General features: G+C 41.2%; 1 protein-coding gene across 3 annotated transcripts in view; it reads left to right on the top strand.

Annotated features, from left to right (window-relative positions):
• The first annotated feature begins 280 nt into the window (after window positions 1–280).
• Window positions 281–21,810, top strand: part of dennd1a (DENN/MADD domain containing 1A) — a 31,834-nt gene continuing 10,304 nt past the window's right edge. For all 3 annotated transcript variants that reach the window (XR_014570976.1, XM_083793774.1, XM_083793773.1), the window contains exons 1-17: window positions 281–417; window positions 4,656–4,720; window positions 6,069–6,115; window positions 6,545–6,594; window positions 6,970–7,089; window positions 7,505–7,574; window positions 8,355–8,435; window positions 9,687–9,740; window positions 10,742–10,852; window positions 12,376–12,476; window positions 13,884–13,929; window positions 15,307–15,408; window positions 18,012–18,137; window positions 18,714–18,815; window positions 19,236–19,323; window positions 20,519–20,559; window positions 20,854–20,925. Coding sequence is in view for 2 of the 3 variants with exons in the window: in XM_083793774.1 (XP_083649900.1) it covers window positions 401–417; window positions 4,656–4,720; window positions 6,069–6,115; window positions 6,545–6,594; window positions 6,970–7,089; window positions 7,505–7,574; window positions 8,355–8,435; window positions 9,687–9,740; window positions 10,742–10,852; window positions 12,376–12,476; window positions 13,884–13,929; window positions 15,307–15,408; window positions 18,012–18,137; window positions 18,714–18,815; window positions 19,236–19,323; window positions 20,519–20,559; window positions 20,854–20,925 (1,293 nt within the window). In the remaining variant the exon portion in view is untranslated. The remainder of the gene's footprint in view (window positions 418–4,655; window positions 4,721–6,068; window positions 6,116–6,544; window positions 6,595–6,969; window positions 7,090–7,504; window positions 7,575–8,354; window positions 8,436–9,686; window positions 9,741–10,741; window positions 10,853–12,375; window positions 12,477–13,883; window positions 13,930–15,306; window positions 15,409–18,011; window positions 18,138–18,713; window positions 18,816–19,235; window positions 19,324–20,518; window positions 20,560–20,853; window positions 20,926–21,810) is intronic.

The following is a 21,810-nucleotide window of genomic DNA, read 5'->3' as shown; positions in this document are numbered from 1 at the left end:
AACTTTAGTTAGTAGCTAAGGATCTCCAAAATATTTAAATCTCTGATGATAAGGGGTCAACTTTTTGAGAAAACATGCAGCGCGTAGGCAGTTAATCGAACCCCTCGACGTCATCTCGCATCACGTGACCCGTACTGTCTGGCTGACTGGTATGTGTAGTTCGTAGCAGAGCGCAAGAGCGCAAGGCGGCGCCTGCAGATGGGGCTACAACTACAACTCCCCGCAGCAGCGTTTTGTGTCACGTGACGTGTCCATATCCGCCTGCAGCAGTGACAGCCAGCCAGCCAGTCAGTCAGAGATAACATGTCGGTGTGAATTGGATGATTCTACACGTTTTCTGGAGGTTCGTGGCGTCAACCGAAGGTCCAAACGCAGTTGGCGGGGACACAGACATGGGAAGATGGGTTCCCGCATCAAGTAAGAAGCGTTAACGTTCTCCCACTTATCATTAAAACAGCCCCCATTGTTGTTTTCATGACAGCAGCGGGTCACAACAGGGCCGTGACTTGTTGTTACAATGCTATTATAGGTGTGATCTATCTATCTATCTATCTATCTATCTATCTATCTATCTATCTATCTATCTATCTATCTATCTATCTATCTATCTATCTATCTATCTATCTATCTATCTATCTATCTATCTATCTATCTATCTATCTATCTATCTATCTTAAAAAAACACACGCACACACACTCACACGCACTCACACACGCACACGCACACACAGTAATACAGTGGTTTTCAACCCAGGCTTTTGATACCATGACCCATTATTTTTTCGGCATTTTGAGCCACGGACCACCATTTGATGACGTTTAGTCTCTCAGATCCAAAACCAAATATATATTTTTAGTTTTTGTCCACAATTCCATGCTGTATTGTATAGGACAGATAACAACAGGTAAACGTTGATAAAATCCTTCTACATTTTCTAATTGTCTAGACTTCTTGTAAATTAATTAATGATTGATTGATTGATTGAAATATTTATTAACAGTTTGTAGAATTTACAGTACATTTTAAGCACAAACTCAATACAAAGACTGTTAACTGTGAGTGGACGACCCAATTAAGCATTACAATTGTTTACAACAGGGTCCACATTGTTCAATTCATCAAAACATTTAGAGACATACAAACATTTAGAGACATACAAATAGACATTTCTATGTAGCTAAAGAACAGAATGTACTAAATGTAGATCATCTACATGTATAATTTAACTCTTGAGAACGTAATATGAAACCAAATGGACTCTTGGTTTCATTTAACAGCTTCTCTCAAGAGTTAAAGATCATATGGTTAATTTGGTTACCAACTCTCCATTATTTAGCCTGGGACCACTTGTAACCCGACAAGGACCACTGGTGGTCCCCAGGCCACTGGTTGAGAACCACTGGTATAGTTGTGTAAAAGTGATGTGTATGATGATACTCTTAGAGTGACCCCCCCCCCCCCCCCCCCCCCCCCCCCGACAAAATGTAAAAAAAAAAAAAAAAAGAAGCATTTTTTAAGCATGATCTGACATTGATGGCATACTATTTCTACAAATTTGTGTGGCTCGTCTGAGTCGCCTCATCATGAGCATAAACAAGAAGTTGAAGAGTACACTTAGGTCAGCTATGTGTCAGTTAAAATCTCAATCATTTATCGTATATTTTACATGATTTTTTCAGGTAACTTTAAAATGATTGAGGGGCGCCAGTCTCGCCTATGCAAAGCTTTGTGTGTATGAGCACGGAATGTGTTTGTGTAGCACATAATGTGATGATTTGATTGGCTGATGTATGATGATAAGAGCTCCCCTCACTTCACACAATTGTGATGTTTTATTTTATATATTATGGAAAAATAAAACAGAAATGGGCATTGAGGTGCCCATAATGTTTAGGTGCAAAGTTAACTCTTCCTATGCTTTTGCAACTTTTGATTTTGTACAGAAAGACATTAAACTCACCAACATTGCAGCTGTATGGAAAGCTTGAATTATCCTATCTGCAAAGTATTTGTTTCATAGAAATCCACCGTAGACATGTTATGAGCTACTTTCTGTCAAGAACTTCTGTGCAAGTGATTATTTTTTGTCAGTGTTAGAGTTTGTGGAAGTGCTTGTTGGAAACCACGTACCACCCACCCTGGGCAAGACCTAAGCTGAAAAGACTATCAGCGGATGTTGCGGGATTTTAGCGGAAGTGAAATCGTTGATGCTTTACAAATCAGTTTACATTCTCCGCGAATGAAACAAGTGTTGTGATTGGTCTGGAAAATATCGTATCCGGGGGAAATACATTTGACGGCTGTTCCGGAGGATACAACCGCCGATAGCTTCTCTGCCTTAGGTTGTGACCAGGCTTTTCTTTTCGCAGATAAGTAAGCCTGGGACCGAGGCTACGTACCACCTGTTTCGAAATTGCACACAATGCAGGAGGCAGCAGGATGTTGCAATATTGAAAACTCTTATTTCAGACATGTAAGGATCTACTTAGAACCCCCTCAAGGAACCAGTTACCCTGAGGGTCCCTAGACCGCACTTTTGCAGCTTTTATCCATTTGTCGAAAAAGAGCCTGCATAACTGAAGATGCATTATGACAGCTGACAGCTTAAACAGATGATAAATGTTTATATATATATATATATATATATATATATATATATATATATATATATATATATATATATATATATATATATCACACACATGAGCAAAACTGAAGATGAACTAACTTAAAGCATCTGTGTCATTTTAGATTTGAGCTAAAAAGTGTTTATTTTACACTTTGACTATTCAAAACTTAACAGATATTGATTGATTAGGCAGAAATGCAAACAGCAACAGAGTACAGTTTTGTCTGAAAGGATAAAGTCCTTGCCGCCTTGTTTCCATTCCATCCAACTGAAAGTTGGATTTTCGGCCCTTTTTTAACCCATTAAGACCAGGAATGCCTAGCTTTTAACCACTTGAAACATTATTTTAAACTTTAGTTATTGAAAAACAGCAGTTATACAGCTACAAGCTTGTTGATCTGCTATTTTGTGAAAATGTGTGCAAATCTTTGAATAAATTTTCTTTCACAGCAAATGTTTTTAACTCATATCTTTGCTTCTGGGGGGGTCCCTGGAACAACATACACATTACATATCATTTTTGGCGTCCTTGACATGAAATAGTTGTCCACCACTGATATAGAAATAGAAACATAGTTTTTTAAGAAAACTGTCATGATTTAGAAGACATTTGTAGAATCTGGTCTCGGGTCTCAATGGGTTAATTAAAGCGAGTGATCCGCATGTTTTGAGGGATGGGATATACAAGTCGCTTGTATATGTTTATGTATATCTGCTATTTTGGAAAACTCGTGAAAACTTGTAACATTTTTAACTCAAATCTTTACTTCTGGAGGTCCCTGGAACGTGTGTGTGTGTGTGTGTGTGTGTGTGTTGGGAGGGTCTGTGGCCAAATATAAATGTTTGAGGGTCCTTGACATATCGATACCCTGAAGAGGGCATTTTATTTGTTGAAACGTTGGTAAAATAATTAAAGTATTGCATCGTGTCGCGAGCTGTGCGACAACGGTTTGTAGAATCGGCCCTCAGGTCTTAATGGCACAATTCACTAATGTGTGGGGCAGGCTACTATCTGACGTGGGGAAGCAGTTCTCTTATTATTTTACGTGACAATGCTGTGTGCTTACTTGAGTAAGGAAATTACACCGTGTGCATTGTGCACAATAAAGGTGCATGGGAACTTTGGCCTGGATTTCATAGGCCTGCACTTGCAATTTCACTTACTTAGGTTTAGGCATTTAGCAGAAGCTCCTATTCAAAGAGCGACTTAACAAGTGCAAAGTCAGAGTAAATGGCATGACCCGGCTAGTAAAGAAAAGGAGAGAAAAAAAAAAACTGTGCTTCAGTTCAGAGGCGGGCTGGAAACAAAGCCTGGGAATTAAAATTTCAGCGACTCTTACTGTATATTTGTAGTGAAAGGACATCAGTCAGTTTATCAAATAAATTAGAACTAAAGGGCCCTAGCATGATAGTCTTTGTCTGTAATGTTTAGCCATAGATTACTTGTCATTTCCTGATTGCATAAACGTGTTCAGAATAGAGCTGTGAGGAGTGTTGGAGTTACTTTGGAAGCGCTCAGGTTGGAAATCACTCAACGGTCCTGCAGTGCGGCCCCCCTTCTAAATGTCACATAATGCAGGAGGCAGGAGCACGTTGCGTTATAGTAAACGAGTGCTTCCAAACGCCAACACCTGCACGGATATTATTTATTGACAGAAACAAGTAGCTCGTAACATGTCTACGGTGGAACAAACACTTTAGGCCAATAGAAAGAAGATGATTCCAGCTTTCGGCACACCTGCAATGCTGATGAGTTTAAGGTTGTTAAACACAATCAGATACGTACTGTATGGGCTGTCAGGGCCAGAAAGTAGCTTTTGCCACTCAATACCCGACGCGTTCCCACATAACTTCCCGTTGTGATGATGATGCGCACAAGTCGCGCATAGCCTCTATTGCATTTATCAGCACTTTGGTCAGCTTCTGTTGTTTTAAATGTGCTACATAAATAAAGTTTGGTTTTGTTTGTTTTGATTTATCGACTGACTTGTGTCCCCCTGTGTGTGTGTGTTTTTTGTGTTTTAGGGAGAGCCCTGATTCTACCTTCGAGCTGTATTTGGAGGTTACTCACCCAGGAGCAGAAGGCTCTGGTAAGACCTTCATAGTGGTGTAAAGTACATTTGCTTAAGTACTGTACGTATATCGATATTAATCCCTACGATATGAATCGACTTTATAAAATAAATTGATTTTCGGGGCTAGTGAGTTATGGTGAGTGTGATATGAAATGTGAGCTTTAATCATATTCCATCATATTCAACTGCTGTTGGAGAGAAATGAGACTCTTGCCTCTTTTAGACGGCGACCATCTCCAGATATTATTCCATATTCGAAAGAATATTCGAAAGTAAAAAATAAAGAATAATCAAATTTAACAAATTAAGGTTCGAATTTAAAAAATAAAATAAAAATTCTGTGCGAGTTCTTGCGAGACTCTGGGCCACACCAAAACTTGTTAGTAAAAAATATGTATTAAGAAAGCCTTTTCAAATGATTATAGGCTATACTACAGTATATTGTAATTGAACACAGGTGCTGCCAAATAACTAATTACATAATGCCAGTCGCGCATATGGCATGTCTAGGTCATATTAATTAGCAGAGCAGAGCTGCTTCTCACTCACAAGCACAATGACCAGCTCTTCTTAAAGTTTACTATAAACCATAATATGAATTTTGGCTGGACTATCAAAGGCTGTGTGTTAATAATAATAATTGTGATTAGTCGATTATGTAATAATTGTGACTGGCCCAGTTACCAGAACACACATTATTCTGTTTGAACTAAAGCCAAGAATGAAAATGCACCATAACTATTCTTAACCCATGAAGTCAAAGAGGAAGTGCTGAACAATGCAAGAGAAGTCCAGTCTTTCCCCTTGGCCTAATGTGATGTGCTTGTTTCGCTTTAGAAACAAACACTATAGTCTATGGCAATGATTATCACCAGAGTATCTACAGTATGTATTACTTATTTCAACAAAAAACAAAAACGGTGGCACCAATATGGAAGTTCTTGGCCGATACCGATGCTTAAAAAATCAATTTAAGTTTAATTTGTTTATTTAGCTTTTGGTGTTATTATTTCCCCATTTTGTGCCAACAAATACATCTTCACTTTTCAGAATCTACAGCTTGGTAGGTTGCAGATAACCAAAACCAAAATGGATGCTTATCACGGATAAATATCGGTTGAAGTCAGCTTTATTTGCCGACCCACTGTCACCCAAATAAATAATGCATTGTAGGATTTAGTCCAAAAAGCCCTGCCACCCCACTCCAACTCACACACCTTTAAAAAGCTAAATAATATATTTACGAAAATTAGGAAGCAGAGAAACTGATGTTTCTGGTTTAATTCATCATAACACCTGTATATTAACCAGTAATGACGTGCAGCATCAGTGAAGTATGTGATTGGTTGTCATTTATTTGCAGGTCATCCGGAGGTGCGGAGGCAGTACCCAGAAGACTACAGTGACCAGGTTTGCTTATACACACCAGTGTTGATTTTTACAGCACATTTTGATGTAGTTTTAGTCATAGTCTTTGAATACAATTCTGATCAGTTTTAGTCATATTTTAGTCACCTGAAATGTTAGTCTAGTCTGCAGTTAATGTCTACTGTTAAGTGTATGTTAACTAATGTTAACTGCATGTTAACTAATGTTTACTGTATAGTCTAATGTTAATGTTTCACTGTTCTACTAATGTTCTAATGTCATAGGACTTTAGTGGACTAAATCTACAGTTGATTTGATGGCGTCCTAATGGCAGATTTTACACTTTTATATTGCTGTTCAGCCTTCGAACGTGTTGGATGACAAATCTTAGCTCACCTTGTTCCTGTTTGGCTGTGTTCCTTAAATCATGTCATTGTTTCTCTTTCCTTATTTATTTGTTTTGATCCACAGGAAACCCTTCAGACTGTGCCCAAATTCTGTTTTCCTTTCATCATGGACAGGTAGTACACATGCACGCGGCATGCATGCACAGACACACATGACAGTGGGGGCGATATGTTTTTTCCTAGGACGGCAGCATTAACTCATTTCCTGCCAGAATTGTTTCAGACTTGTAGTCTATTCCCTTCATTTTTTCGTCTTAACAGTTGCTCAATACAACGCACATACTTAGTATTGATACAATTGATTATTTAGATTGCAAAACGATAAGATACAAAGTCAATGTTGCTGTTTACATTTCGATATACTTCGATTCTTTAAATTAAAACGGATGTTTTGATGCCGTTTCTATATCGTTACACCCCTACTTTGCAGGCTTTTCATTTTCGGAAATGGAAGTGATTTCACTCGTCTCTGTGTGTGTCTCCCTCCAGCCTGACGGTCAGTCAAGTGGGACAAAACTTTACGTTTGTGCTGACGGACATCGAGAGCAAGCAGAGATTTGGATTCTGTCGCCTTTCCTCGGGAGCCCAGAACTGCTACTGCATCCTCAGGTGAGTTTGTGTTTGTGCTGCACATGAGTGCGTACGTGCGTGTGCTAAAATATGCCCTTTGCTTTGTGTTCTTTCTGTATATCAGTAAAATGTAGACTTTAATTTAGACATTTCTGAGGGAAATTAATATCTTGATTCTCAGATTTAAAAAATCATGATAATAAAAATGCCACTTATTATTGTAACCGGTTAATTGATTGATAATGGTATCAATTAATGAATGAATCGATAATTTGCATTCCTAATCACTACACTATTTCCCATCAACAAATTATGAAATACTTTAGTGATTGTTACATAATTCTACCATGTAACAATTTCAAATTGGTAGGGTGTATTGTGGGATAAACACAGTTAGAAATTATCAAATTGTAAGAAGTTAACAAATATCGTATGTTTATTTATTTATTTTCAGCTACCTGCCTTGGTTTGAAGTTTTCTACAAGCTGCTTAACATTTTGGCAGATTACACTATCAAAGGCCAGGTCAGTATCAATTTATTTAATCAAACCATCCATGGAGCAGTGCGCTGCTGGCCAGGTGTAGCTAATCAGTGCTGATTACACCTGGTGGCTGTGCACCCACCCGTGGATTCGTCTATAGGGGACGCTGGGTAGCATTTGAACGACGTACGGTGCAGTTGTTGGCAGACGCGATAGTGGTTTCGGAGGTGCTCTCTACAGAGGCCCCTCGACATGCTATTCCAATTTGGGGGTGATTGGATGTTGCATTTTGTTGTAAGCAATGGGTGCACGCTACGTGCGCATAGAAGGAAGCATGAGGTCAGTTGGCAGAGGGAGTGTAGTGCCCATGTTCATATTAGATAATTGACACTGCAATTTGACTTATATGGAATATACTGGATGCACACAACACAACACTGGCCTACACAACGAAAATAAATATAAATCATGGTTACTAAACAGAGACGCAAGTATGGTGTCAGTTCAAAGAGGAGCGAGTGGCAGTGGCAGTTTAGAATCACTGGGCCCCGTCATTGTATTGGCCCGTTATCATTTGTCAATAATTGACCCCCGTAAATAAATGGGTGAAAAACTAAAATACTAAACACCCCAAATCTGGGCCTATTCCATTCTATGTGTAATTAAGTGCATATATTACAAACGTTTGTACTATAAACTAGCTACAAGAAAGCAACTGTTCAGTTAGTTTATTAAAATAGTTATATCATGGCCATTGCAACAATTACTGTCTGTGTGTGTAACTGGCCATTGTGTGGTCCTTGCTTTCTGTGAACTTTTCAGCAAAGTGAATGGGAAGAGCTACTGGTTTCTCTCCACACACTGCCAATCCCTGACGCTGGGACCCCCGTTCATCTCAGCACGGTGAGTCTTAACCACTTTACACCTGCCGTCCCTGTTAACAGCAGGTAGTTTGCGGTAAATGGTACATTTATATAGCACCTTTATCCAAGGGGCTTTACTTATGGCAGAGGAAACCATGCAAGGCACCAACCTGTTCATGGGAGCAATTAGGGGTACTTCAGAGTCTTGCTCAAGGACACTTCGACAATAACTCTGGGGGAGCCCGGATTCGAACGGGGAACCTTGCAGTTCCATCTGGTCACTCTACCCCTGAGCCACCGCCACGTTGCCAGACTGTTGCCTCCTGCAATTTTCAAATGCTTCCGTCAAATGCTTGGTTTGAGGTAGGTTGTCTGTCTAATGACTGTCGGACCAATAATGGTGTCGGAAACTAAAGCCTGTAACCAAGCTGAGGTGGAGCGCCACACCTACCATCAGCTCCCAGTACTTACCGCACAACTTACTGCACTCAAGCTGTGCTCCTCATACGCTGAGTTGGTGGCGCCCGGGATCGAACCCATGAAAATCTATCGACTGAGCTACCCTGACACAAGTAAATCAATCGGTTTTTATTATGGATCTTTAGAAAGCACTTTGTTTATTAGTCACACAGTGCGGGGAATTGGAATCGAGGTCACGAACACATCTAGCGTTGCTCGAGTGTTGATGAGATCTTTTAAAGATGCAGAAAGTAGTAGTAGAAGACCGCGGAAATTTGAAGAGATGTGGCGTTAATTGGCATGGCGTTAAGTATTTGTAATCTATTTTTGAAGTTTTAGCTTCTCTAAAATGTTCTCTTCCTCACTTCCCATGTCCCGCCTCCTGCACCGTGAATGGCTTTCAGAGAAGCCAGAACTTGTAAAATAGAATGAAAATACTTAACGGCAACACAGATTAATGCCACTTCGCACAAGTTTCTGTGGTCTCCTACTGCTACTTTATGCATCTTTGAATCATCAACACTCAAGCGACACTAGATGTGTCCATGAGCAGACAGTGGTACAGCTGCATCCTATGGAGAGTGGATTAACTTTCGACGGACCCTAGGATACCGCCGTCCAAAATACAGAAATGGTAACCAAGGGGAGAGCTAACGAGAGAATGTGCTTTACTATCATTTAAGGCACACCTGAAAACGTTCCCACATGTCCCAACAACCCTGTGGTTTTATTTGATAAGACGTGTGTGGACGTCCTGACATCATACGCGTTAATGTTTTCCCCAACGCACACTTTAAAATACATGAATGTCACTGTGCCTGTTCCCTTGCAGTATACCTGTTTCACTGTGCCTAACATCAGAGAACTGCCCAGCATTCCCGAAAATGTGAGTATAGTCGTCTGTGTCTGTCCCTCTTTGTGTCATTAACATGAACCCTAGCATCCCTATATTGGGGCGAACATTTTGCAATGACAGCTGATCTATAAGCTCACAACACGGCGGGTTGAGCTCAGAACACGGCACGTTTTGAGCTTGTACATCAGATATTTTTGACAATCATATCTAGTGTAGAACGAAAACAGGAGGGGGCCTAGTATAGAGCCCTGGGGGACACCGGTCAACTAAGGATAATATGGTTCAAGTGGGTTAAAGGAGCACTTCAATTGGTCCTCGCAAATTTTACTAGGTGGTTACTGGGGTTAGACAATAACAATGTGTTATTTCTTTTAAGTCTGCATCGGCAGGCGTAAGCTAAACCCTACTGGAAACTTGCATTGCAATATTGCTATCGTATCAATCAATTTGACATGTATTAAAGGTAGGGTAAGTGATATTTTTGGGTTGAAACCAAAAGTATTTTGTTAAAAGGTTAAATCATTATATTCTATTCAGTAATCATTGCTATAGAAAGATAGTGTTTGCTCAGTAATAGGGGTCCCCCTGTCTCTCCAGCTCTTTGCTCTTTAATAAACAGAAAATACATCTTCAGGTACAGTAGGTGACGATATTTCAGCCAATCACGAGAGAGTAACCATTTATCAGCTTAATTTGTAGTGTTCTGGTTCCAATTGTGTCTGCTCATTTATTTGTGTCCTGTTCCACTCGTTTAATCTGTATCCTGACCGTGTTCTCTATAACATAAAATTGGTATCCCGACCTGAAAATGCATTTAATACAAAGCTGGAGAGACATGGCGACTCCTGTTATTGAACAAACACTCTACTGTCACAATATAGAGCTTTGTAACACTTACTTTAACCAAATAAAATCACTTGCCCTACCTAAATATTATCAGCCAAAATGTCAGCTGATTTATCACTGGACGTGGTCTACTGTCAGGTCGCATCTAACGTGTCTCCTCTTGTTGTGTGTCTGTTCCCTTGCAGAGAAACCTAACAGAGTATTTTGTAGCGGTAGATGTCAATAACATGCTCCATCTGTACGCTAGTATGCTTTTTGAGCGTCGAATCCTCATCTGCTGTAGCAAACTAAGCACTGTAAGTAGAAGACACACATCCTTTTGTCTGTTTCTACTGCTGTTGTTCCCTCCGTTCCCTTTCTCTTCACTTCTTGCTCTGTGTTGTGCGTTCATTCTATCCCTCTCCCTGCGTTCTTTAATCCATTTTGACCAGATTCTAAAAATGTCTTCTACATCCTGACAGTTTTCTGAAAAAGCTATGTTTCTATGTCAGTCGTTCTTCAATTTTTCAAAAATAGCAGACCTACAAGCTCGTAGCGTGCCACTCGGTGGCACGCTATGAGCTTGTAGATCTGCTATTTTTTAATAGCTAAAGCATAACATAGTGCTAACAACAAAAGGGGTTCCCGCCCACAATGGGTTAAATCTTCACCCCTCGTGTCAACCACGGTCTCTGATGAGAAGTTTCATTGCATTTTTTGTGTGCCTTATAACAGTTAGTTCAGGGGTCTTCAACAGTAGGTCCGGGACCCGTGTCTGTGTGTTTTTTCTCTTTTTTTGAGTGGTGCAACCACTCCAAGGAACAGCAATGTCCGTGACGTTCACCTATGTATGTGACGTTCACGTATGTGTGAGCACCACTGGTATGAGAACCAGTAGGGGGCGCTGTTGGCTGCTGTGCCAGAAACAGAGAGAGGACTGTTGCCTGCTAATGAGAGAGAGAGAGAGAGAGAGAGAGAGGAAGGGGGGGGGGGGGGGGGGGAGAGGGGAGTTGCACCACTCACACGGGTGTGATTTTTTTTTAAACATTAGCCAAAACATGGGGGGCACGGTGGCACAGTTGGTAGTGCTGTTGTCTCACAGCTAGAAGGTCCTGGGTTTGATTCCCGCTCGGGACGCTGTGGGTGCTGGCGGCGTGTTTCCTCCTCCGCGTCATCAGTGCCCATACCCGAAGGCGGGGTTGTCGAAAGGGCCTTTCTGTGTGGAATTTGCATGTTCTCCCCGTGTCCCCTAGGGTAGGTACCCTCACAAAAAACATGCAGTAATCCTGGTCTTTAAACTGCCTTCCCCTGGCCAGCCGGGGCGCCTGATGGAGGGGAAAGGAACTGGTTGGAATAACGTGTTCCTTCCACGCGCTACGTCCAACCAGGGAAACTCCCCCCTGTCAGGTGTAAAGGAGCAACTTGGACACTCAGGCATGAAGGAAGCATGAGTTCAAGTCCGTTGCTCTCCCCAGGTTGGCGGAGGGTGTGTAGAGCCCAGGATCACATTAGATAATTGACACAGGGGTGAAAAATGGGTTACAAAATCGTGGGATAAAAAGTATTAAATAAATAAATAAATAAATAAACATTAGCCAAAAAATAACTGATCAACAAGCTCACAATGTTGGGGTTTAATTAAGGCTAAGTGGTTAACTGAGAATACACATCAACATGAATCCAACACAAGTTGTAGCATTGGCTCTATTGCTTCATCTCCCTCTCATCTAAGGGGTCCTTGGCCTGCACAACGTTGAAAGACCCTGCGATGAGTTAGTTCATCAGTATTTAGCTGCTCTGCACATACCTGGCTGTATACGTTCTTCCTGTCTCTACACAGTTAACGGCGTGTGTCCACGGATCAGCAGCCATGTTGTATCCCATGTTCTGGCAACATGTGTACATCCCTGTCCTACCGCAGCATCTCGTAGATTACTGCTGGTGAGTGTTTTACAAAGATGCCATGTCACAGCTTGTCTTCTTTGAGCTTCTTTTTTTTTTTTTGGACATGCCTGCAAATGTTCGCCTACAATGACTATACTATGAATATTTGAATATTGTTAAAACAAGTAGTGCTGCACAATAAATAAATAAAAGATCTAGCAATCTAGATTCAGACCTATGCAATCTCATTTATACATTTTAGCAAGAATCCTGCAGCCACTATTTGGCTGTCGTGTTCATTTTAGTTACTGTTTTACTGTATGTTTTTGCTACAAGAGAGAGACTAGTCGAGCCCTTTCATGTTGTCTGTTTAAAGCCACAGTAGTTTGCTCCAGGTGCTACAATTTGAATGTGTTCAGCAACTACAGACTAAAGACAATAAATATTAATATTTTCATGGAAAAAATGTGAATCTTGTGAGAATTGTGATCTCAATTCTTGTGGCGGAAATCGAGATTCACATTTGAGCATGAATTGTGCAGCACTAGTAAAAAGTGAAACTTTTATATGTTTTAGAATCACGGCACATAACTTAATTTTGTTTAATGATTAATCTGGAGGATTACAATGATTACGGCTCCTGAAAATCCAAAATCCAGTACCATAAAAGTGAATTCCTTAAATCGCAAATCACTAATCAATAATACACTTTAGAAAATAACTAAAAATATTTTCCTGGATTCATTTGTATCATACATTCTGCAACACAGAGCAGAACGTGCGCTACGCAGCTCGTCTGTGAGTACTCTGTCAGGGTGGGAGGGTGGGCGGAGCAGCCAAGCAGGAGGGGGACTGACACACCAGAGCATAAGAGTGGAGTGGAGCGCTCTTCGCTCCAGACGGCTTTTATTCTGCTCCGCATTCACTCCTGTTGATTCCCCCCCCCCCCCCCCCCCCCCCCATGACACATTTTAAAACCCACTCCGCCCTTACTCCACTCCACTCAACTCCACTTTATTATCGTCTGTGACACTCATGGCTTATCTGAACACCACAGTGATGTTAGCATTAAGTAAGCACCGGATTCAGTACGGGTCTAGGGATCCCAGACGGACACGGGTCTTAATACATTTGAATTGTGCTCTGAACATTTTAATTCGGCTAAAATGTTTTTTTTTTTTTTTTTTTTTACAGTTTTCTTGAGTGTGAATTTTAGGGCAAAACTAATCTCTTTTTTTTGTTAATGCTGCTTGTTTTCTGTACAAGGCATATGGATGGAAATCAGCATTCTTGCTAAATCCGCTGTATTTTACACAGGCATTTTATGGGTGGTGGTCATGAATATGCACTGTCCCGTCTAAACAAACGCATAACTATACATATTTAACTTCATAATTATTTATGAATGAATGTGTGTGTGTGTGTGTGTGTGTGTGTGTGTGTGTGTGTGTGTGTGTGTTTCAGTGCTCCGATGCCCTACCTTATTGGAGTGCATTCCAGCCTAATGGAGGTATGTGTCTTTGATTTTCAACGTGTGACACAGGTGTGAAATGCTATCGCTTGTTTTCTCTCTCGTTTAATCCAGCATCTCTTCGTTTCTTTGCACGTCACAATGCTGCAGTGTTGAAAACTAAGACGAAAAATATTAGCCGACTACCTTTTTTCACTGACGAAAATGTAATAAAAACTAAGCTATGATGACTAAAACCAAGACAATTTAGTCAACAAATACAAACTAGACTACAATATTAGGCAGGGACTAGTGGATAAGAGATCCAGTAGTAGAAGTACAAGACAAGCCATTTTATGTTAGGTTGTGCTTGGAAAATAGCAGATCTGCAAGCTACTGTGTACACGCTGTGACACGTAGTGAGCTTGTAGATCTGCTATTTTCAGCATGCAACCAAGTGTAACATCAACCATTACAACTCCATCAAGGCACCGACAAAATAATTTTTTGTCGAATTCTTCTTCTTTCATGTAACGTTAGAGGTCCAACTCGGTGTCGTGGAGCCACGCCCGCATCTCTGGTCCCAGGTCAAAGAGGCCGGCCTCTTAGGGCGGTCTGTGTAAGGGGCAGGTGAAGACTAAATCAACTGTAGATGTCTACTAAAATCTTATGATATTTAGTCAACTAAAGCTAGACCAACAATAACAAAATTCAGATGACTAGAATGTGACTAAAACTAAATGGAATTTTGCCGTCAAAAGGGTCTTCAACTCTTTTCATATCAAGGTCCATTATTTATTGGGAATTTGAGCCACGGACCACCATTTCATGCCTCTCAGACCCAAAACTTTAGCCTTATTGTTGAGTTCACAGTACATAACTAAAGCGTCCCTGCCTTGCAGTTATAATATTAACGTGACTTGTGAAAAGATCTCGGCTACAATTAGTCAGGGGTCGTTAATTTGGGGTCTTCAAAAATAAACGCAGTAAATGAGTTTGGGAACAGATTAAACAGAGATCATCTCCCTGCTTTTGGTCTTACGATGTGTTCACAGTTCACACGGGCAAATGTAAAAGATGCAGTCTACCATTCATTATCAAAGGAAGCCAGCGGCATGACGTTGCAAAGACGCAACGATGCATGTAGCTGCTCCAAATCAACTCACAACACGCCTTCACGTCTGCCCGTGTCGTATGAGCCGGGCGGTGCTTACACGCCCGCATGGCATGTGTTTGTAAAGCAATCAAGCCCTCCCCTTCCCCAGTACTGCTACAGAGATGTGGAATCACCTGCGAATGATATAAAGTGATTGAAGGAGTGGGTTATCGGTGGAATTTACACCGGTCACGTGACGGTAACCAGCCAATCAGAATCAAGTATTGGGACTACCCGTTTTAGAAATGTTATTAACATTCAGTGTGTGCTCATGTGTACAGAAGGTGAGAGGGATGGCTCTGGATGATGTGGTGGTCCTCAACGTAGACACCAACACACTGGAGACCCCCTTTGAAGACCTCCAGACGCTGCCCAGCGACGTGGTAGGATCATGATGCTTGTGAAATGACTGTCCGTTGCCATACTATTGTTTGTGTGTGTGTTTGTGTGTGTGCGCAGTGCTGTAGCCTATAGTTTTTTTCAGACGGTATACCATAATTATTCTGTGCGTGACATGCACACGTATTAGGCTATACGCTACACCCTGCACGACATGCATACTTGTAAGACCATTATGCTCACACGTGATCAATGGATGAAATGGTTAGCAGACGGTACTATATGCCAGACGGTATATGTGGTGTACTACGCACACCACTGTGAGTGTGTGTGCATGTGCACGTGCACGCTGTGATAACACAGAGCGTGTCTCTGTATTAACGTGCATTCAAACCTGAACATATACATTTGTTTCCAGTTCAATCACTTCACTTTGGTCGCGCAGGTCAGCGTTGGTAAAAAAACTAGTTCCTATGTCTTTGCAAAGGGTTTGTATATTGTTTTTTTCCACCATTGCTGAATCCCGGCGGTCAGTTCAGTTGGAACTGAATGAATAAAACAATTTATTTTAAACATTTCCGGGGGTTTTCCGAACAACATCAACGCTGATTAGCTGTCAGGACGCGATGCGTGCAGTCTGGGGGACGCAAAGGTCGCTTCAGTTGGATTTTCTTACCGGGGCAAAGATTCCAGGCGCTTCGCTTCGTTCGCGTTGTTCGCCTTAATACCAGTAAGACGCCCTGAGGGTGAGAAGTGACCTCGCCCTACAGAGGGAAGTCGCATGCACGTATCCGCCTGGGTGACGGCAGACTGGGGTCAGATCAACATATGGACTGAATTCTGTACTGGCCATGTATGGAGCGTGTCTTGAGTGTACAGGATTTGATGAGGTCAGATAAGCATATGGAATGTCAGAACAAGTCAGCTCCATATATGGAGATCTAAGGGTGGCAGCGGGGGCAGTGTCTTGAGTGTACAGGGTTTGATGAGGGCCCAGGTAGGGCCGGACCTTTTTCACCAGCTGCCGGGCGCGACTGCACTAATGGCTTTGGGGCTGGCCCGTGTAGAGTTTGAATGGACAGGTGTCAAAAGGGAAACATCGAAGAGGAAAGACGGATGGGGAAGTATCAACATATGGAATGTCAGAACAGGTCAGCTTCATAATGGAGATCTGAGGGTTTGAGGTCAGATGTAGAGTTCCTGGCCAATATTGATGACATCAGGGATCTCCAATTCTCCATATACGGGCATTCCCATATATGGGCTTAATGTTGATGACACCAGGGATCTCCATCCCTGATGATGTCACGTGATTTATTTTGGCCGTTGTGTTGAGTGTGTAAAGGAGTATTAGTATGTGGCTGACTGTTGAGTGTAAAGGAGTATTTGTATGTGTGACTGTGTTGAGTGTAAAGGAGTGTTTGTATGTAGCTGGCTGTGTTGAGTGTAAAGGAGTGTTTGTATGTGTGACTGTGTTGAGTGTAAAGGAGTGTTTGTATGTGTGACTGTGTTGAGTGTAAAGGAGTGTTTGTATGTAGCTGGCTGTGTTGAGTGTAAAGGAGTGTTTGTATGTGTGACTGTGTTGAGTGTAAAGGAGTATTTGTATGTGTGACTGTGTTGAGTGTAAAGGAGTATTTGTATGTGTGACTGTTGAGTGTAAAGGAGTATTTGTATGTGTGACTGTGTTGAGTGTAAAGGAGTGTTTGTATGTGGCTGACTGTGTTGAGTGTAAAGGAGTATTTGTATGTGTGACTGTGTTGAGTGTAAAGGAGTGTTTGTATGTGTGACTGTGTTGAGTGTAAATGAGTGTTTGTATGTGGCTGACTGTGTTGAGTGTAAAGGAGTATTTGTATGTGTGACTGTGTTGAGTGTAAAGGAGTATTTGTATGTGTGACTGTGTTGAGTGTAAAGGAGTATTTGTATGTGTGACTGTGTTGAGTGTAAAGGAGTATTTGTATGTGTGACTGTGTTGAGTGTAAAGGAGTGTTTGTATGTGGCTGACTGTGTTGAGTGTAAAGGAGTATTTGTATGTGGCTGACTGTTGAGTGTAAAGGAGTGTTTGTATGTGGCTGACTGTTGAGTGTAAAGGAGTGTTTGTATGTGTGACTGTGTTGAGTGTAAAGGAGTATTTGTATGTGGCTGACTGTGTTGAGTGTAAAGGAGTGTTTGTATGTGTGACTGAGTGTAAAGGAGTATTTGTATGTGGCTGACTGTGTTGAGTGTAAAGGAGTATTTGTATGTGTGACTGTGTTGAGTGTAAAGGAGTATTTGTATGTGTGACTGTGTTGAGTGTAAAGGAGTATTTGTATGTGTGACTGTGTTGAGTGTAAAGGAGTATTTGTATGTGTGACTGTGTTGAGTGTAAAGGAGTGTTTGTATGTGGCTGACTGTGTTGAGTGTAAAGGAGTATTTGTATGTGGCTGACTGTTGAGTGTAAAGGAGTGTTTGTATGTGGCTGACTGTTGAGTGTAAAGGAGTGTTTGTATGTGGCTGACTGTGTTGAGTGTAAAGGAGTGTTTGTATGTGGCTGACTGTTGAGTGTAAAGGAGTGTTTGTATGTGTGACTGTGTTGAGTGTAAAGGAGTGTTTGTATGTGGCTGACTGTGTTGAGTGTAAAGGAGTGTTTGTATGTGTCTGTCGTGTCCAGATATCATCGTTAAAGAACCGCCTGAAGAAGGTTTCCATAACGACGGGGGAAGGCGTGGCCAGGGCTTTCCTGAAGAGCCAGGCGTCTCTGTTTGGAAGCTATAGGAACGCACTGCAGATCGAACCGGTAAGTACATCAAAGACTACCATATAGACAGTGGTGGAACATTTACTTAAGTACTGTACTTAAGTATAATTTTGAGGTACTGTATTTGTACTTTCCTTGAGTAATTCCAACTTTGAATACTTCCAACTTCGAATACTCCACTACATTAATTAGTAAACTTTAGTTACTTTGTAGATTTTGATTATTATTACAAAACATACATTAGCCACTTCAGCCCTATATACATTTCGAACATATTCTTTAATAAATTTGAAAACTTAAAGGGACACTTCACCCCTTTTGCAACCAGATTTTATTTGAATGATGTTTAGGACACAAACACTTTCCTGGGGATTTTATGTGTGTTATATTTTAGCATTTCAAATGCACGATGTAATAATATTACCAAAAAAATAATTGGTAATAGGTTATATTTCCGTTTTTTAACTTTAACTTTTCCAACACCGCTGACCCCAGGACCAATCACTCCCTCTCAGCCAATGTGGTTTCCTTTGCGTTTAGGGAGAGCCAATCATGTTTAATGACCCCAGGACCCAACCACTCCCTCTCAGCCAATGTGCTTTCCTTTGCGTTTAGGGAGAGCCAATCACGTTCAATGAGGAGACGTTCATGAACCATCGATCCAACACCATGAGACAGTTTCTACACAACGCCATTCAGCTGCAGCTGTTCAAACAGGTACACGCACGCACACACGCACGTGCTGAAAATAGCCGATCTACAAGCTCACAACGAAATGAACACTGCTATCGATGTGTTGGCACTTCTTGTACCTCTCATGTCTAAACTCATGTACATACCGGCTGCCTTGTGGACCTCCTGATGCGTTGCCGCTTCTTTGCTGATGCCGGCATAGTGATACTTGACACAAAACATAGTTCCATGTGACAGAGGGTTCTAAGTTGAACAACAGTTGTTTTATATGTTAGAAATAGGTCAACAATATACAAATGATGCTAGTTCTGTGGATTAATGTGTAACCTTGTGTACATACTGTACCTGCTGCTCTCCCTCCCCCCTTGTTCTTCTCTTATCTGTAATCTATGAATGAGATTCATGAGTGTTCTGACTCTTCTGCTCCTGTCCTGTACACTACAGTTTGTAGATGGTCGTTTGGACCTGCTGAACTCGGGGGAGGGCTTCAGTGACGTGTTCGAAGAGGAGATCAACATGGGCGAATACGCCGGTGAGCTCATCACACATATTGGTGTGCAGTGGTGGGAAAGTACTTGCACGTTTTACTTAAAAAGTATCAATACTGCAATGTAGAAATACTTTCCTTACCTGAAAAATTCTGGAATTCAAAATGTACTTGAGGAAAGGTACAAAAGTATTGACATCAAAATGTACATAACATACATAATGTACCAAAAGTGAAAGTACTCATTATGCAGACTGTCCCATTTCAAGTTTTCAAATGTATACAAATCTTGTGAAAATAGCTGATCTACAAGCTCACATTGTGTCGCATTGTGACGCATTGTGAGCTATTGTGACAATAGAAAGGAAAAGGAAAACATGAATTGAATGGTACCATTTTTATTTCCCTCATTTAAACACTTTGCCAAAGTACAATTAGGAAAATATTCCAATATTAGCACATATATTAGCACATATATTAGAAGAAGCATGATTTACAAGCTCTCAATGCGTCTCAGACTCACTGAGAGCTTGTAGATCTTGTAGATAATACTTTCCGTTATTATTTTGATATTGGAGAATTTGAAGTGGTCAAACTATGAATATGTGCAGAAGCATCTTCCATAAAATCCTGGGATATTTTATGAAAGCAAATGTTTAGGCCTCGGTCTGTGATTTCTTCAGCTGGTTGGCAGTATACTGTAGATTTTATTTAGCTTTAATCCAATGTTGGCAACAAAAACTGCAATAATAATTTGAGGTGCTCCGATCGGTGATTGGCTGATTTTCAGTTATATAGTATAATATAGTTTTGCATCTTTGTGACAGGCTTAAACATTCTCCCCTTCCTTGCCACACACTCAGGAACAGTTTTGACATAATATGATAATTTTGAAATATTAAATCTTTCCCCTTACGCACAAGATTGCTATCGGCCGATTGGGAGAAAAACGCGATCGGGATCGGTCCCACAAAACCTGATCAGAGTAATCTGTCTTCTTGACCTTTGATCTTTTCCACCCATCCAGTCACACAAATCCTCTGTCCGTTCCACAGGTAGTGACAAGATCTAAATCCTCTGTCTGTTCCACAGGTAGTGACCAGATCTAAATCCTCTGTCCGTTCCACAGGTAGTGACCAGATCTAAATCCTCTGTCCATTCCACAGGTAGTGACCAGATCTAAATCCTCTGTCCGTTCCACAGGTAGTGACCAGATCTAAATCCTCTGTCCATTCCACAGGTAGTGACAAGATCTACCACCAGTGGCTGCTAACTGTCAAGGTGAGACGCATGGTTCATATTGCTGTAACTAACAGATAGTCCAACTTTAATGCATTGCTCAGTACACGTATTGTAGCTATGTCATGGTCAAGGGTTAAGTACTGCACCTCTTTTGTTCTTGCTTAATGTAAATTGCTCTGGATTAAGAGCGTCTGCTAAATGCCTGAATTGTAATTAAAGGGCAACTCCAGGCTAAATAACGCAATACGTCTTCCTACTTATGTTGATCCCAAATGACTTGCCATGGGGTCTATAACGACACGTTGATGATGTCTGTGATGTGTTGTGTGACAGAAAGGGGGCGGGGCCATCTTTAACACCATGAGGACCAGGGCCAACCCTGCCATGAAGACCGTCTACAAGTTTGTAAGCAATTGACCTTTGACTGCTACCTATAGACTATATATGCAGTATGCACACGGCGACCATCTTGTATGTAGACCCTCCAAAAATGCTTCTAAATGGGCACATAATCGTGCAAACTTCCTGCATATATTGCAACTTCCCACATATTTCACTGCATGAAATCTCACATATTTTGCCTATTTAGCATTTGTCATTTTTGTTTTGGAAACGCTCGCTTTCAGGCAAAGCAAAGTCCTGCTGCCTGTACTGCATTATGTGCAAATTAAAAACAGGTAGTTACTCAGGGCTGTTGAGTGATATCCAACGAGTGCTTCCAAACGCCAGCACTTTTAAAATGTATCTCCTGCAAGGAATGTCTTGACAGAATGTGGCATAAACACTTTGCAGTTAGAGGATAAGTCAACCGTTTTGACACATTTAGACCTGAGCTCAATTCTACAAATACGACATTTTTTTTTCAAATCCTCAAAAATGATGAAAAACGGTGTGCTATAGTATGCCGTACGATATGGGCTAGTCCATGGTCAAAACCCACTGAGCATTTTTTGGTCTAATAGACGTCTAATATTCGTCTAAAGGGCCGTCTAAAAATGGGATAAAAAACGTCTAAAAATAGACGTCTAAAAAACTTTCATTTTTAGACGTTTTGTATCCCATTTTTAGACGCACGTCTAATAGCCGGCTATTGCTCAGTGGGAAATTAGCAAAATGATGAAAAACGGCGTGCTATAGTATGCCGTACGATATGGGCTATATAGTCCATGGTCAAAAACCACTGAGCATTTTTTGGTCTAATTATGCCCAATGCATTCTCTATGGCAGGGTTCCCCAATTAGCGGCCCGCGGGCAATCTGCGGCCCACGGAGCGCCACCTTGTGGTCCCTG

This window comes from Protomyctophum parallelum (assembly GCF_964188405.1).
Source record: "Protomyctophum parallelum genome assembly, chromosome: 21".
Lineage (NCBI taxonomy): Eukaryota > Metazoa > Chordata > Actinopteri > Myctophiformes > Myctophidae > Protomyctophum > Protomyctophum parallelum.
This window is presented reverse-complemented; position numbering and strand designations above follow the sequence as displayed.